At 48.0% G+C, this 14,491-nt stretch overlaps 1 protein-coding gene across 2 annotated transcripts in view; it reads right to left on the bottom strand.

Moving 5' to 3' along the window:
• The window catches only part of MMAB (metabolism of cobalamin associated B), a 153,178-nt gene that overhangs the window by 124,153 nt on the left and 14,534 nt on the right, over nt 1-14,491 (bottom strand). For both annotated transcript variants that reach the window (XM_085633466.1, XM_085633465.1), the window contains exons 2-3: nt 13,512-13,573; nt 13,090-13,183 (exon numbers count right to left, since the gene is read on the bottom strand). In XM_085633466.1, the coding sequence (XP_085489592.1) occupies nt 13,090-13,183; nt 13,512-13,573 (156 nt within the window). The remainder of the gene's footprint in view (nt 1-13,089; nt 13,184-13,511; nt 13,574-14,491) is intronic.

Below are 14,491 nucleotides of genomic sequence, written 5' to 3' on the forward strand. Positions count from 1 at the left end.
GAGACAGTCATAGTATCATGCACCTGGAGGCCCAGGCTACTCTCAAAGTTCTGGAGAAGCGGGCAGGCGTGGGTGTGGTCCCATGCCAGTCAAAAGATGGTTGGTCCCGGGTCCCGGAGGCGGTCACAGAACCCAGCTGGAGACTCGCTAGGTAAACTGCTGTACCCCGCGGGGCCCGGACACCTCCACTTGGCTGTGCAGCGGGCTCACCTGGCGTGTCGTCTACCAGGCCAGTCAAAAAGACACGTGTGTTGTGTGTGTAACTAGATTCGTAGGTTCAACACGAATGAAGTGCGCTAAGAGTAGTCTTACCTATAATAAGAGTTGGAATTACTCCTTGAGTTATAAAGCGGCGTAGGAGGCCCACACCATCTAGGGCTGTAAGTCGGAAATGATGCGTATCAGCAGGGAATACCCAGAGGGTAAAGGAAACAAAGTGGAGCGTTAGATTTACTTACATCGTTGCCAAATGTAGAGCAGGATAAATGCTTACGTTGTAATCTGGGTAGCTGGATCGCCTCGAGTCATACTCACGGGTTGCTCAGGTGACGGCACTGGAAACCTGCCCGGTCCAGACGCCTGCTCGGAGGTGATTGATTTTGCCTAGCCCATGATATTTAAAGACTGAGCCCCGTGATTGAAGGAGGTACCTATTTTCGGTTTCGACGGCACGATGAGTCATGGGAGGCCGGAGCTGCGCATGCGCGGTGAAACAGAGTGTTCCAGTGTTCTCTTGTGCATGCGTGATTAGGTGTTTTGGCGCATGCGTATTGTCTGTGAGGTGTGTTACTACGCGCATGCGGGCCGTGAAGTGCTTACAATGTGTTAATACCGGAATAGCAAACTAGACCACACAAGTAGGTGTGTCACTGTCAGCCTATGGCCGGTCTACCCTGCATGTTGCCAAGTTTGAGGGTGTGGCGGAGTATGGGCGGGGCCAAGTGATAACTCGCTAACGTGTGCGGAAGGTGTAAATGTCCCATCCTTTACCGGATAGTGTTAAGAATATAGCAGTATCTCCTCATAGTTGGTACGGCCCAAAAAGGCCCGGGAGATACACCTAAGAGCTATTGAGACGAGCGTTGGTCTAATCATTCAGTTGTTTGGCTCCTAGCCGGAGGGACGATGTACGATGGATTACACATTATACATGCATACAAAAATGACAGTATTAGAGCTCGGTCCATGGGATATCGTCGTTGAGCCCCTGGGTGTCTGTGTGCAGGCGGTGCACCCAGCGTTGTTCGCGCCTAAAGAGCGACTCGCTAGTCCAGTTATTATTGGATTCCAGGATGGTCCATTGGATCGCTTCACAGGGGTGCCCTTTTTCCAGAAAATGGTTCGTCAATTTAGTGGCTGCGCGGCCTCGCCTGATGGTACTTTTGTGTTCACTGATCCTTGTTTTGATGGGTCTGGTGGTCATGCCTACGTAGTAGAGTTCGCATGGGCACGAGATCAAGTATACACAATTAGTGGTGTTGCAGTTCGTGTGCTTCCTTTGTTCCCATTTTAGCTCACCAATTTCCAAGACTTCCGTGTGTCGTGTTGTGGTGCAGGCACTACATGAGCCACACGGGTAATGCCCCTTCACTGCTGGCAGGTCCCACAGAGTGTTCTCTCTTCTCGCTTGTTTCAGGCGTGGCCGTGTATTAATCAGTTGGTCTCTTAAATTACTGGTTCTTTTAAAGGCAAAACGAGGTGCTGGGATGTTTAGTGCATCACTGTTTATGATTCTCCAGTTACGGTTGATGATTCTTTTGATTTTGTTGGAGAGGGGGGTGAAGGTTGTGACGCAGGTGATCACGTTATTGGTATCGGGCTCTCTCGTTTCCAGGAGGCCCTCACGAGTGTTGTTCCTAGCCCGTTTTTTAGCTTGGTTGATTACTTTTGCTGGATAGTGCCTCTTCGCCAGGTTCTCAGATAGGGTGTTGGCTTGTCTGTCAAAATCCTGTAGTTTGCTGCAATTGCGCCTAATCCTGAGAAACTGGCCGTAGGGTAAGTTTTCCCGTAGAGCTTTTGGGTGGTGGCTCTTAAAACTCAGGAGGCTGTTGCAGTCTGTCTCTTTTTTGTACGTGCTGGTGTGAAGTATCCCATTTTCTAGTTGGATAGATAAATCCAGGAAAGGGATTTTCTCGTCACTGGAGGTCATAGTGAAGCGTAAATGGGGGTCCTGATTGTTGATCCACTCAAAGAATTCCAGTGTCTTAGATGCCTGTCCTCTCCATAGGATCAGCACATCGTCTATGTACCGTTTCCAAGTGACCAGGTGTCGGTGAAACGGGTTGGCGTCTGTGAAGATGTGGTTGGTCTCAAAATGTGACATGTACAATCCAGCCAAGCTCGGCGCAAAGGTGCTCCCCATGCTGGTGCCTTGTACCTGGTGGTAGATGGTGGTTTTGTACATAAAATAGTTGTTGGTGAGAGCAAGGGCAATGAGGGCCGAGATGAAGTTTGCCGGTGTAGACGTTGGAAGTTCCGAGTTTTGTAACAAGTTGCTTACCACTTCGATGGTTGCCTCCTGCGGAATATTCGTATAGAGTGCTTCCACGTCCAGTGTGAGCAGTAAGTTGATTTCCTCGGTGTTTTCATCATTAATGGTTCGGATGAGGTTGAGCACATCTCTGGTGTCTTTGAGGTAAGCTGGAGTAGCCTGGACCAAAGGACGCAAAAAGAAGTCACTGAACTGGCTCAAAGGTTCCAGAAGGGAGCCTATCCCAGATACGATCGGACGGCCAGGGCACGGGGTTACCCCCTTATGGATCTTAGGTAGAAGATAGAAGTAGGGCATCCTAGGAGAAGGATTCACCAAAAAGGCTGCTTCTTTAGATGTAATCCATCCCTCTGTTGCTGCTTCATTGACCAAGGTTCTGATCTGGTTCAGTAGCCTTGAAGTTGGATCGGTCTCTAGAATCTCATAGTACTCAGTGTTGTTGAGTTGGCGCAGGCACTCCTTCTCATAGTCCTGTATGTCGAGGATCACAGTGGCGCCCCCTTTGTCCGCCGGTTTTATTACGATGGAGTCATCATTCTGAAGGGTGGTTACCGCTCTCCGCAGTTTTTTGGGAAAGTTGTTGTAAGCGTTCGGAGGTTCTAATCGATTAACCTCCTTGAGAACAGCTTTTTCGAAAGTGAGGACCTCGTGTGGGACCATCCCAGCGGTGGGGGTGAATTTCGACGGGGGTCTCAAGCCAGTGTCGTCCTCAGTCTGTGTTTGGTTGTCTTTGAAGAAGGCCCTAAGTCTCACTTTGCGAAACAGTTGATGTAGTTCCTCATTGGTTCTGAAATTGTCCTCCTGTGGAGTGGGCACAAACCCAAGTCCTAGTTCCAAGGCTGTGGTCTCGTCGGCGTTCAAAGGTCTCGAAGACAGGTTGACGATCAGTTTTTTTGTTGGTGTTGTGCCATGCTTCTCGTTGTTCTCTGTTGGTTGTCCGGATCTTGCCAATGTACCTGCTTGTTCCCTCTTTTTCTTCCTCTGCCTCTGCCCCTGCCTCTGTTCTGAAAAGGAGGAGGAGGGTTGTGGAGGAATGGTTGCTGAAAACCCTGTTGTAGTGGGTTGTATGGAGGGTACCACATGGGTCCGTGTTGTGGGAATGGTTGGGGTGGAAAACCGTAGAAAGGTGGTGGCCCTAGTGGTGGTGGTAATAGACCCTGTGGGTTGGAGCGACGGCCCCAGCTATGATTACTCGAGTTGCTACCCGAGGAACGACCTGATTGGTTAGACGTTGATGATCCATCGTCAGAGATCGTGTCGGTCTCTGTTGGTTGGAAGTCCTCTTTTGTATAGGGATAGATCTTTTCCCTATCAAATCTCTTCAGGTCCTTCTGTAGTTTGGTTATCTTCTGGTTTAGAAGGTAGTCTCGGTGGTCAGAGATTTCAGAGTTTATCTCTGCTAGGCGAGTTTTATATGCAGAAAGGCTAATGCTGGTTTTGAGACCGTTCTCTGCTATATTGATCTTAACAATCAAAGCATCCGATAGGCGTTTTGCGGTACTGATGATCAAAATGATCCAATCCAGAGTGCATTTCCATGCAATTTGGCTCCATTCGCGTCTGAATATAAGGTCTTCCAAAAAGATCCTCGGTGCCGTGCGGACCAGCAATCCGTTAGGTGGCGAGTTTGCTCTGAGGTATTCGGTCATAATAGAGCCGTGAAGAGCGGTCTTTACCTGAAGTTTTTTGAGAGAAGTAAGGGTATTCCAGTCGCCTTGTGCGCTGGTCCCTGCTGTGTTGCCATCAACATCTAGGAGTGACGGGGTTCTCAGGATTTCAGCCACAATGTCCTCCCCGTAGCTGAGGCCTAGGTTGTCCCCCAAGGTAGAAAATGACATGTCTCAGGGAAGGTGGGGGAGAAGGGTCAAGAAGTGGAAATGGGGAAGGAAACAAGAGAGGAAAAAGATGAGGAAAGCAAGTGAAAGAGAGGGTCCCTCGGCTGAGCCGCCGTGCTTAATACTGTATCCAAAAAAAGGGGAGGGGGGGGACCAGGAGCTGGTTAATGGTCCAGTGCCTGTGCTCCGAGAAGTCAATAGGGTAATTACTAGAAGGCACTGTTCCAGGGTCGGTATGGTTGAAAGTCAACCAAGACCGTACCTCAACAAGAGGAAAGTAAAGAGGAAGGGATGGATCTATCTGTTCGTGGTCTAGGATGGGGTACTCAGGATGGGGGGGGGGGGGAGACAACAAAAGTGTCTCTTGTTGCCCTCACACACCCCGAAGGATGTCATGCTTCATCATCGGGCAGTGCTCCTCGTCGGGCCGGCGGTGCAATGCCCTACGGGTCCCCCGAAGGGTCTCTTTAGCGGAGATCTTTTAAGAGAGCTGCCGATTGGTGCATGCGGGTATGTGGAGGGGGAGTGCCAGGGTCAGTGGTGACGGTAGTGTGTGCAGGAATAAAAATACCTAAGGGTTACCTGGGAAGCTAATTTAATAAGAAGGTATCCTTGGTACACTAAAAAAACGTGGAAAGATGTTACTAATCAAAACGTAATGTGTCAGTAGTAACTGAAGATACAGGTCAAATGGTCGACATGTTTCGCGCCTTTTAGTGGTCAGAATGATCCATGGCGCTTCATCAGGACCAGTAGATGTGAAGAGTGTGGGGAGAGGTGCCCAAACTATGTGTAGTGGGGGGGTAAAATATCACCCTCTCACTCGGCAATAAAGGGGGGGGGGGGGGGGGGGGGAGTACAGTGTCTCCTAAACAGGTAGTGTGTGAAAAAAGGAGTCTGTTGTGCCCCCTTTGCGTTGTACCTAGACCAAAAGAAAGATAAAACAAAGAGAAATGCAGAAGTTAAAATACATATGCGGACGTGCCTTGTCGATCCGCACAAGTACACAGTGATTCGAGAAATCACATATTTACAATGAGACAGTCATAGTATCATGCACCTGGAGGCCCAGGCTACTCTCAAAGTTCTGGAGAAGCGGGCAGGCGTGGGTGTGGTCCCATGCCAGTCAAAAGATGGTTGGTCCCGGGTCCCGGAGGCGGTCACAGAACCCAGCTGGAGACTCGCTAGGTAAACTGCTGTACCCCGCGGGGCCCGGACACCTCCACTTGGCTGTGCAGCGGGCTCACCTGGCGTGTCGTCTACCAGGCCAGTCAAAAAGACACGTGTGTTGTGTGTGTAACTAGATTCGTAGGTTCAACACGAATGAAGTGCGCTAAGAGTAGTCTTACCTATAATAAGAGTTGGAATTACTCCTTGAGTTATAAAGCGGCGTAGGAGGCCCACACCATCTAGGGCTGTAAGTCGGAAATGATGCGTATCAGCAGGGAATACCCAGAGAGCAGGCGTCTGGACCGGGCAGGTTTCCAGTGCCGTCACCTGAGCAACCCGTGAGTATGACTCGAGGCGATCCAGCTACCCAGATTACAACGTAAGCATTTATCCTGCTCTACATTTGGCAACGATGTAAGTAAATCTAACGCTCCACTTTGTTTCCTTTACCCTCTGGGTATTCCCTGCTGATACGCATCATTTCCGACTTACAGCCCTAGATGGTGTGGGCCTCCTACGCCGCTTTATAACTCAAGGAGTAATTCCAACTCTTATTATAGGTAAGACTACTCTTAGCGCACTTCATTCGTGTTGAACCTACGAATCTAGTTACACACACAACACACGTGTCTTTTTGACTGGCCTGGTAGACGACACGCCAGGTGAGCCCGCTGCACAGCCAAGTGGAGGTGTCCGGGCCCCGCGGGGTACAGCAGTTTACCTAGCGAGTCTCCAGCTGGGTTCTGTGACCGCCTCCGGGACCCGGGACCAACCATCTTTTGACTGGCATGGGACCACACCCACGCCTGCCCGCTTCTCCAGAACTTTGGGAGTAGCCTGGGCCTCCAGGTGCATGATACTATGACTGTCTCATTGTAAATATGTGATTTCTCGAATCACTGTGTACTTATGCGGATCGACAAGGCACGTCCGCATATGTATTTTAACTTCTGCATTTCTCTTTGTTTTATCTTTCTTTTGGTCTAGGTACAACGCAAAGGGGGCACAACAGACTCCTTTTTTCACACACTACCTGTTTAGGAGACACTGTACTCCCCCCCCCTTTATTGCCGAGTGAGAGGGTGATATTTTACCCCCCCCACTACACATAGTTTGGGCACCTCTCCCCACACTCTTCACCTCTACTGGTCCTGATGAAGCGCCATGGATCATTCTGACCACTAAAAGGCGCAAAACATGTCGACCATTTGACCTGTATCTTCAGTTACTACTGACACATTACGTTTTGATTAGTAACATCTTTCCACGTTTTTTTAGTGTACCAAGGGTACCTTCTTATTAAATTAGCTTCCCAGGTAACCCTTAGGTATTTTTATTCCTGCACACACTACCGTCACCACTGACCCTGGCACTCCCCCTCCACATACCCGCATGCACCAATCGGCAGCTCTCTTAAAAGATCTCCGCTAAAGAGACCCTTCGGGGGACCCGTAGGGCATTGCACCGCCGGCCCGACGAGGAGCGCTGCCCGATGATGAAGCATGACATCCTTCGGGGTGTGTGAGGGCAACAAGAGACACTTTTGTTGTCTCCCCCCCATCCTGAGTACCCCATCCTAGACCACGAACAGATAGATCCATCCCTTCCTCTTTACTTTCCTCTTGTTGAGGTACGGTCTTGGTTGACTTTCAACCATACCGACCCTGGAACAGTGCCTTCTAGTAATTACCCTATTGACTTCTCGGAGCACAGGCACTGGACCATTAACCAGCTCCTGGTCCCCCCCTCCCCTTTTTTTGGATACAGTATTAAGCACGGCGGCTCAGCCGAGGGACCCTCTCTTTCACTTGCTTTCCTCATCTTTTTCCTCTCTTGTTTCCTTCCCCATTTCCACTTCTTGACCCTTCTCCCCCACCTTCCCTGAGACATGTCATTTTCTACCTTGGGGGACAACCTAGGCCTCAGCTACGGGGAGGACATTGTGGCTGAAATCCTGAGAACCCCGTCACTCCTAGATGTTGATGGCAACACAGCAGGGACCAGCGCACAAGGCGACTGGAATACCCTTACTTCTCTCAAAAAACTTCAGGTAAAGACCGCTCTTCACGGCTCTATTATGACCGAATACCTCAGAGCAAACTCGGCACCTAACGGATTGCTGGTCCGCACGGCACCGAGGATCTTTTTGGAAGACCTTATATTCAGACGCGAATGGAGCCAAATTGCATGGAAATGCACTCGGGATTGGATCATTTTGATCATCAGTACCGCAAAACGCCTATCGGATGCTTTGATTGTTAAGATCAATATAGCAGAGAACGGTCTCAAAACCAGCATTAGCCTTTCTGCATATAAAACTCGCCTAGCAGAGATAAACTCTGAAATCTCTGACCACCGAGACTACCTTCTAAACCAGAAGATAACCAAACTACAGAAGGACCTGAAGAGATTTGATAGGGAAAAGATCTATCCCTATACAAAAGAGGACTTCCAACCAACAGAGACCGACACGATCTCTGACGATGGATCATCAACGTCTAACCAATCAGGTCGTTCCTCGGGTAGCAACTCGAGTAATCATAGCTGGGGCCGTCGCTCCAACCCACAGGGTCTATTACCACCACCACTAGGGCCACCACCTTTCTACGGTTTTCCACCCCAACCATTCCCACAACACGGACCCATGTGGTACCCTCCATACAACCCACTACAACAGGGTTTTTAGCAACCATTCCTCCACAACCCTCCTCCTCCTTTTCAGAACAGAGGCAGGGGCAGAGGCAGAGGAAGAAGAAGAGGGAACAAGCAGGTACATTGGCAAGATCCGGACAACCAACAGAGAACAACGAGAAGCATGGCACAACACCAACAAAAAAACTGATCGTCAACCTGTCTTCGAGACCTTTGAACGCCAACGAGACCACAGCCTTGGAACTAGGACTTGGGTTTGTGCCCACTCCACAGGAGGACAATTTCAGAACCAATGAGGAACTACATCAACTGTTTCGCAAAGTGAGACTTAGGGCCTTCTTCAAAGACAACCAAACACAGACTGAGGACGACACTGGCTTGAGACCCCCGTCGAAATTCACCCCCACCGCTGGGATGGTCCCACACGAGGTCCTCACTTTCGAAAAAGCTGTTCTCAAGGAGGTTAATCGATTAGAACCTCCGAACGCTTACACCAACTTTCCCAAAAAACTGCGGAGAGCGGTAACCACCCTTCAGAATGATGACTCCATCGTAATAAAACCGGCGGACATAGGGGGCGCCACTGTGATCCTCGACATACAGGACTATGAGAAGGAGTGCCTGCGCCAACTCAACAACACTGAGTACTATGAGATTCTAGAGACCGAACCAACTTCAAGGCTACTGAACCAGATCAGAACCTTGGTCAATGAAGCAGCAACAGAGGGATGGATTACATCTAAAGAAGCAGCCTTTTTGGTGAATCCTTCTCCTAGGATGCCCTACTTCTATCTTCTACCTAAGATCCATAAGGGGGTAACCCCGTGCCCTGGCCGTCCGATCGTATCTGGGATAGGCTCCCTTCTGGAACCTTTCAGCCAGTTCAGTGACTTCTTTTTGCGTCCTTTGGTCCAGGCTACTCCAGCTTACCTCAAAGACACCAGAGATGTGCTCAACCTCATCCGAACCATTAATGATGAAAACACCGAGGAAATCAACTTACTGCTCACACTGGACGTGGAAGCACTCTATACGAATATTCCGCAGGAGGCAACCATCGAAGTGGTAAGCAACTTGTTACAAAACTCGGAACTTCCAACGTCTACACCGGCAAACTTCATCTCGGCCCTCATTGCCCTTGCTCTCACCAACAACTATTTTATGTACAAAACCACCATCTACCACCAGGTACAAGGCACCAGCATGGGGAGCACCTTTGCGCCGAGCTTGGCTGGATTGTACATGTCACATTTTGAGACCAACCACATCTTCACAGACGCCAACCCGTTTCACCGACACCTGGTCACTTGGAAACGGTACATAGACGATGTGCTGATCCTATGGAGAGGACAGGCATCTAAGACACTGGAATTCTTTGAGTGGATCAACAATCAGGACCCCCATTTACGCTTCACTATGACCTCCAGTGACGAGAAAATCCCTTTCCTGGATTTATCTATCCAACTAGAAAATGGGATACTTCACACCAGCACGTACAAAAAAGAGACAGACTGCAACAGCCTCCTGAGTTTTAAGAGCCACCACCCAAAAGCTCTACGGGAAAACTTACCCTACGGCCAGTTTCTCAGGATTAGGCGCAATTGCAGCAAACTACAGGATTTTGACAGACAAGCCAACACCCTATCTGAGAACCTGGCGAAGAGGCACTATCCAGCAAAAGTAATCAACCAAGCTAAAAAACGGGCTAGGAACAACACTCGTGAGGGCCTCCTGGAAACGAGAGAGCCCGATACCAATAACGTGATCACCTGCGTCACAACCTTCACCCCCCTCTCCAACAAAATCAAAAGAATCATCAACCGTAACTGGAGAATCATAAACAGTGATGCACTAAACATCCCAGCACCTCGTTTTGCCTTTAAAAGAACCAGTAATTTAAGAGACCAACTGATTAATACACGGCCACGCCTGAAACAAGCGAGAAGAGAGAACACTCTGTGGGACCTGCCAGCAGTGAAGGGGCATTACCCGTGTGGCTCATGTAGTGCCTGCACCACAACACGACACACGAAAGTCTTGGAAATTGGTGAGCTAAAATGGGAACAAAGGAAGCACACGAACTGCAACACCACTAATTGTGTATACTTGATCTCGTGCCCATGCGAACTCTACTACGTAGGCATGACCACCAGACCCATCAAAACAAGGATCAGTGAACACAAAAGTACCATCAGGCGAGGCCGCGCAGCCACTAAATTGACGAACCATTTTCTGGAAAAAGGGCACCCCTGTGAAGCGATCCAATGGACCATCCTGGAATCCAATAATAACTGGACTAGCGAGTCGCTCTTTAGGCGCGAACAACGCTGGGTGCACCGCCTGCACACAGACACCCAGGGGCTCAACGACGATATCCCATGGACCGAGCTCTAATACTGTCATTTTTGTATGCATGTATAATGTGTAATCCATCGTACATCGTCCCTCCGGCTAGGAGCCAAACAACTGAATGATTAGACCAACGCTCGTCTCAATAGCTCTTAGGTGTATCTCCCGGGCCTTTTTGGGCCGTACCAACTATGAGGAGATACTGCTATATTCTTAACACTATCCGGTAAAGGATGGGACATTTACACCTTCCGCACACGTTAGCGAGTTATCACTTGGCCCCGCCCATACTCCGCCACACCCTCAAACTTGGCAAAATGCAGGGTAGACCGGCCATAGGCTGACAGTGACACACCTACTTGTGTGGTCTAGTTTGCTATTCCGGTATTAACACATTGTAAGCACTTCACGGCCCGCATGCGCGTAGTAACACACCTCACAGACAATACGCATGCGCCAAAACACCTAATCACGCATGCACAAGAGAACACTGGAACACTCTGTTTCACTGCGCATGCGCAGCTCCGGCCTCCCATGACTCATCGTGCCGTCGAAACCGGAAATAGGTACCTCCTTCAATCACGGGGCTCAGTCTTTAAATATCATGGGCTAGGCAAAATCAATCACCTCCGAGCAGGCGTCTGGACCGGGCAGGTTTCCAGTGCCGTCACCTGAGCAACCCGTGAGTATGACTCGAGGCGATCCAGCTACCCAGATTACAACGTAAGCATTTATCCTGCTCTACATTTGGCAACGATGTAAGTAAATCTAACGCTCCACTTTGTTTCCTTTACCCTCTGGGTATTCCCTGCTGATACGCATCATTTCCGACTTACAGCCCTAGATGGTGTGGGCCTCCTACGCCGCTTTATAACTCAAGGAGTAATTCCAACTCTTATTATAGGTAAGACTACTCTTAGCGCACTTCATTCGTGTTGAACCTACGAATCTAGTTACACACACAACACACGTGTCTTTTTGACTGGCCTGGTAGACGACACGCCAGGTGAGCCCGCTGCACAGCCAAGTGGAGGTGTCCGGGCCCCGCGGGGTACAGCAGTTTACCTAGCGAGTCTCCAGCTGGGTTCTGTGACCGCCTCCGGGACCCGGGACCAACCATCTTTTGACTGGCATGGGACCACACCCACGCCTACCCGCTTCTCCAGAACTTTGAGAGTAGCCTGGGCCTCCAGGTGCATGATACTATGACTGTCTCATTGTAAATATGTGATTTCTCGAATCACTGTGTACTTATGCGGATCGACAAGGCACGTCCGCATATGTATTTTAACTTCTGCATTTCTCTTTGTTTTATCTTTCTTTTGGTCTAGGTACAACGCAAAGGGGGCACAACAGACTCCTTTTTTCACACACTACCTGTTTAGGAGACACTGTACTCCCCCCCCCTTTATTGCCGAGTGAGAGGGTGATATTTTACCCCCCCCACTACACATAGTTTGGGCACCTCTCCCCACACTCTTCACCTCTACTGGTCCTGATGAAGCGCCATGGATCATTCTGACCACTAAAAGGCGCGAAACATGTCGACCATTTGACCTGTATCTTCAGTTACTACTGACACATTACGTTTTGATTAGTAACATCTTTCCACGTTTTTTTAGTGTACCAAGGGTACCTTCTTATTAAATTAGCTTCCCAGGTAACCCTTAGGTATTTTTATTCCTGCACACACTACCGTCACCACTGACCCTGGCACTCCCCCTCCACATACCCGCATGCACCAATCGGCAGCTCTCTTAAAAGATCTCCGCTAAAGAGACCCTTCGGGGGACCCGTAGGGCATTGCACCGCCGGCCCGACGAGGAGCACTGCCCGATGATGAAGCATGACATCCTTCGGGGTGTGTGAGGGCAACAAGAGACACTTTTGTTGTCTCCCCCCCATCCTGAGTACCCCATCCTAGACCACGAACAGATAGATCCATCCCTTCCTCTTTACTTTCCTCTTGTTGAGGTACGGTCTTGGTTGACTTTCAACCATACCGACCCTGGAACAGTGCCTTCTAGTAATTACCCTATTGACTTCTCGGAGCACAGGCACTGGACCATTAACCAGCTCCTGGTCCCCCCCCTCCCCTTTTTTTGGATACTATATATATATACATACATATATATATATACACACACACACACAATCACACCAGGACCTTCGTCCGCTTGCAGCATCGTATACGCTGATTCAGCTAACTAGGAACCACGAACCACAAACTCCAGGCAGATTATAAATGTATTGCTGTTTTCCTCTGATGACGCGTTTCGGGCACCACTTGCCCTGGTGTGTGTGTGTGTATATATATATATATATATATATATATATATATATATATATATACACACACATACACACACACACGTTGACTTTTACAATATCATCTTCAAAAATGTCAAATACTCACAGCTAATGGTTGCTACACCCACACACAGATGTACATGCATTCATTACTGGCCCTCTTCCCCTTTCTACCACAGCTAGTATTCCATTATTTTTTTTAAAGTGCCAGTTTTAAAACTTGTCTCAATTCAGTACACAAGTGATATGAAACCAGGAGGAATTAAAGCATGTTTCTATTACCCAATGGCTGAACTTAGTTCATCTGTTGTTCCTAAAGCTTCAAAGACCTGGTCATCTTTTGCTCTCCTCTCCCCAGTAAACGTGCTGGAAAAGCCTATCAAATGAGAAAAGTGTTAAAAATATAAAAACAAATGGAACTCAGACTAAAGCTATTCAAATGTGTATTCATTTTTTGTTATACATGCGCATACCTCTGCCAGATAACCCAGTCTAGTGGTATGGGCAATACGTATCATGAAGTTTTAGGTCAGTTTTCATACATGTGGTCTAGTAAATAAAGCATGTAAAAACAGAATTGACTTACTGCTCTGCACTGGTTTTGTCTTTTTATTTCATAACAATGAATGTGCATCGATATTTTAACAGCAATGGTACTAAATGAACATTTACCATTAGAATGTTTAAATGTCTATATCACACACCTTTATCTCCTGTTTTTGTATAAATCTTCGGCACTCTGGTACTCTTGGATCCGGAATCAAGGCTAGAAAAATATTAGATGGAAACAGCTTTAAAGTAGTTTGCTAAAGGCATATCAAACAGGTGTTTCGTTTTTCAGTGGCCTCAAACATACATTGGTGTGCATCATTACATTGATTAAAGAAGCATTGACCAGCATAGGTATAGGAGGAGAAGTATCCAATTTTCTGAATAACCAACCACTATGTGAATGAAAACATTTGGACTGATTCTAGGTTAAACATAGAATATTCTATATAGCAAGTGACAAACTGAAAAACATGGGATACCCCTAAGAGGAGGAGGAGAATGGATGTGAAGGGGGAAAACAGATGAGAATAAATGGCTAAACAAGTCAACCTAAATTACGGGACCATAGGCCCTTTATCAGGAACAAGGCAGTAAGAAAGAAAAAACTGAGCAAACACAGGAGTGTCCTCTGGTTCTGAATGATGACAAACATGACCAATAACAGACTGACTCTTGCACATAAACACAAGTGTGTGGAAATCCTACCGCCTGACGCCCAGGACATATGGTTTGGTGTCAAGGGCAACACGCTTTCTTGTTTATTTTGTCCTCTGGATACATAGCCCCAACTCTCTGCAGCACCAACCCTTTGGCTGCCACTTTACTGGTCACAGTATGGACCTGTGTCTTCCATCAAGGCAAGATGTTTATTCATATGAATAAGTTGTTCAAACATAGATGTGTGATTAATTAAAGCAAAAGCCTCTACTTTTTAGGGCAGCACTATAAGGAAATGCAGTGAGGTCCGCTACATTCCAGATCAAAACTTGCACACATGTCCACTTTCTATATAAAATATACACAAAACATATCTGCAAATTGGAAAATAAAGTGTTTGCTGAAATACTGTTCAACTTTAAATATCATTGGGCTATTTACAAAGGTAACTTACACTTGTGAGTAATTTATATGT

This window comes from Triturus cristatus, chromosome 11 (genome assembly GCF_964204655.1).
Source record: "Triturus cristatus chromosome 11, aTriCri1.1, whole genome shotgun sequence".
Taxonomy (NCBI): domain Eukaryota; kingdom Metazoa; phylum Chordata; class Amphibia; order Caudata; family Salamandridae; genus Triturus; species Triturus cristatus.